Below are 2,241 nucleotides of genomic sequence, written 5' to 3' on the forward strand. Positions count from 1 at the left end.
GTCTTCATGGTGGCTGTCCACGCATGGGGCTAAACTGTGCTTTTTGTCTTCTTGTTCAGTCTTATCCACTGTACTGGGTGTCAGGAGTTATCATGTGAGGCTAGAACTCACCCCAATGCCTCCCTGTAGCTCTGAGAGATTCTGCAGGGCAGAGCTGCCAGACAGGCTCAGTGAGGGGCAGAGCCAGTGCGGCAATCCTGGTCTCCTAATTGGAGTGCAGTGTGCTCTTTTATAACCATGAAGGACCACAGTGTGAGCACACTCGAGAGGATGCTGACATCCCATCTAGGAGGGGAGTCCAAGCTTATGAGAATTATCTACTTCTCAGGCAGATGACTGCCCACCATCCCGTCTCACCCGTGCAAGGCATCCATCTGCTGCTAGATCTGGAGTTTCTTTAAGATGCCTATTGTCAACGAGATCTTGTTTAGTTTATCTCGTTTCAGCCTCCTCCAGCCAGGGAGACCAAGGTTGTACCATTTTAATAGGTTACAGCACCTACTGAGGAAGGCCAAGTGGCTTCCTACCACTAGGAGGCAAAGTCAAGATTTGTACTTAGGCTCATTATAGTTGAAGTTCCCATATTTTTCTTCACTGGACCTTGAACTCAGCCCAAATGCCTATCTGTTGTCTCTGTGGCCTCTGACATACAAGCTTTGGTTGGTTATTAGGACCATCTTCTCATGGGAGGACAACAAGACTGTTTTTGATTGACATATCCCTATTTTTTCTGTCCTCTCAAGAATTCAGACAGGAATGAGGCTAAATTTTCTATATAGTAGAAGTTTATGTGCATCCTTCATAAACAAACTCAGTAATAGAAAGCATGCCCTTGTTATTAAGAAAGTCTGTCGCTGTTGAGGGGGCAAGAAAGTTGGTGTGTATACATAATGGAAGAATTCTAAAGAGTTAAACCTTGTCCCTTGCAGCACGGAACGGACTGGAACCAGCAGGTTAGTGAAAGTATCAGGCACAGGCCAGCAAGGCCAGCAAAGGTGATGTCACAGAAGCTAGGAGCGGAACACTGGAGGCTGCAGACAGGACAGGGCTGGCAAGAATACTGAGCGAATACAGACAAGGATTTTATATTGTTCTTGCAGAACGGCTGGAAGGATTTTGAATTTTGTCACCGTAAAGGACTGACGGCTGCCTGAAGAAACAGGTACCCCGGCTTTAAACAAGCCCATGGGGGTCAAATCCTCAGATGTACCCATCATGTGTACAAGTTTTATGTTTGACACTCTTATTTAAATGTTACAGAGCCCCGAGGGTTCCACGCTGCAGCCGGGGACTTTGGAATGAAGAGCAGACTTACGGCTTCCTCGGCGTCCTTGTAGTCACAGTCCTGCCAGGTGAGGCCACGCTGAACAGGGCAGTTGCCCTCCTTGATCTGATACTTGAAGGAGTAAAATGTGTCAGAACCCACCTGAGGAAAGCAAGGGTAACACATGGCGTCATTCAGTGGACCCAGCAGCAAATATGTGGGAGTTGATGCATTACGAATACCTGTCCTTCTCAGACTCAAGGAGCGGTGTGTTTCTTAAAATATAAACATTTACATTTGCATAAACACTCCTTGGAAGAATGCTCATAATATACTTCTATTCTTAACGATTCCAAAGCAGCACCCATAGTATTAGCCCTACCCTCTTTCTCTGAAACCTAGTTTACGTGTACATATCTGGGTCTTTAAATGTCTGGTTGAAGGTGGGCATAGTGCGAAGCCTGTAATCCGGGTACCACACTTGGGGAGCTGAGACAGGAGGGCCTTGGCTTCAAGGCCGCAGAGCTACGTAACGAGGCCCTGCCTCAAAAACCCCAAAGGCCAGGGTCCAGCTTAGAGTTTGGGTGACATGTGCCCTGGGCTGGATCCCCAGTGTCGGGGAGGGGAAGCCGACTATAGGGACATTGTAGAACAAACTCCCGTGTACCCATCCATCGTCCAATGGAGACAGCAGTGCACAGTGGCCCAGAGCGTCTGGGGGGAAAATGTGAGCTGTGCTGTAGTGAGAAACAAAAGGCTTCATTTTACCTTCAGAAAACAAACAAACAAGTCTACGTCCATTAGGGTTTTCTTTTTATTCTCATGTCAAGTTATTGGATTTTTCTCCTGCTGAAGTAACTTGACCAATCCAAAGAAAGAGTCTTTAAAAGTGAAATTTATGATACTATTTATTTTTAAAAACTTCTACATTTTTAAAAAGTTTTAAATGTGTGTGAGTATTTCCCTGAATATACATA

The 2,241-nt window shown here is 45.9% G+C and overlaps 1 protein-coding gene across 1 annotated transcript in view; it reads right to left on the reverse strand.

Annotated features, from left to right (window-relative positions):
• LOC101996271 (kininogen-1-like) overlaps nt 1–1,465 on the reverse strand; it is a 37,048-nt gene extending 35,583 nt beyond the window's left edge. The window contains exon 1 of the mRNA XM_026785232.1: nt 1,316–1,465. Coding sequence (XP_026641033.1) covers nt 1,316–1,450 — 135 coding nt within the window. The 5' untranslated portion in view covers nt 1,451–1,465. The remainder of the gene's footprint in view (nt 1–1,315) is intronic.
• Nucleotides 1,466–2,241: the final 776 nt, after the last annotated feature.

The sequence above is a fragment of the Microtus ochrogaster genome, chromosome 2 (genome assembly GCF_000317375.1).
Source record: "Microtus ochrogaster isolate Prairie Vole_2 chromosome 2, MicOch1.0, whole genome shotgun sequence".
NCBI lineage: Eukaryota > Metazoa > Chordata > Mammalia > Rodentia > Cricetidae > Microtus > Microtus ochrogaster.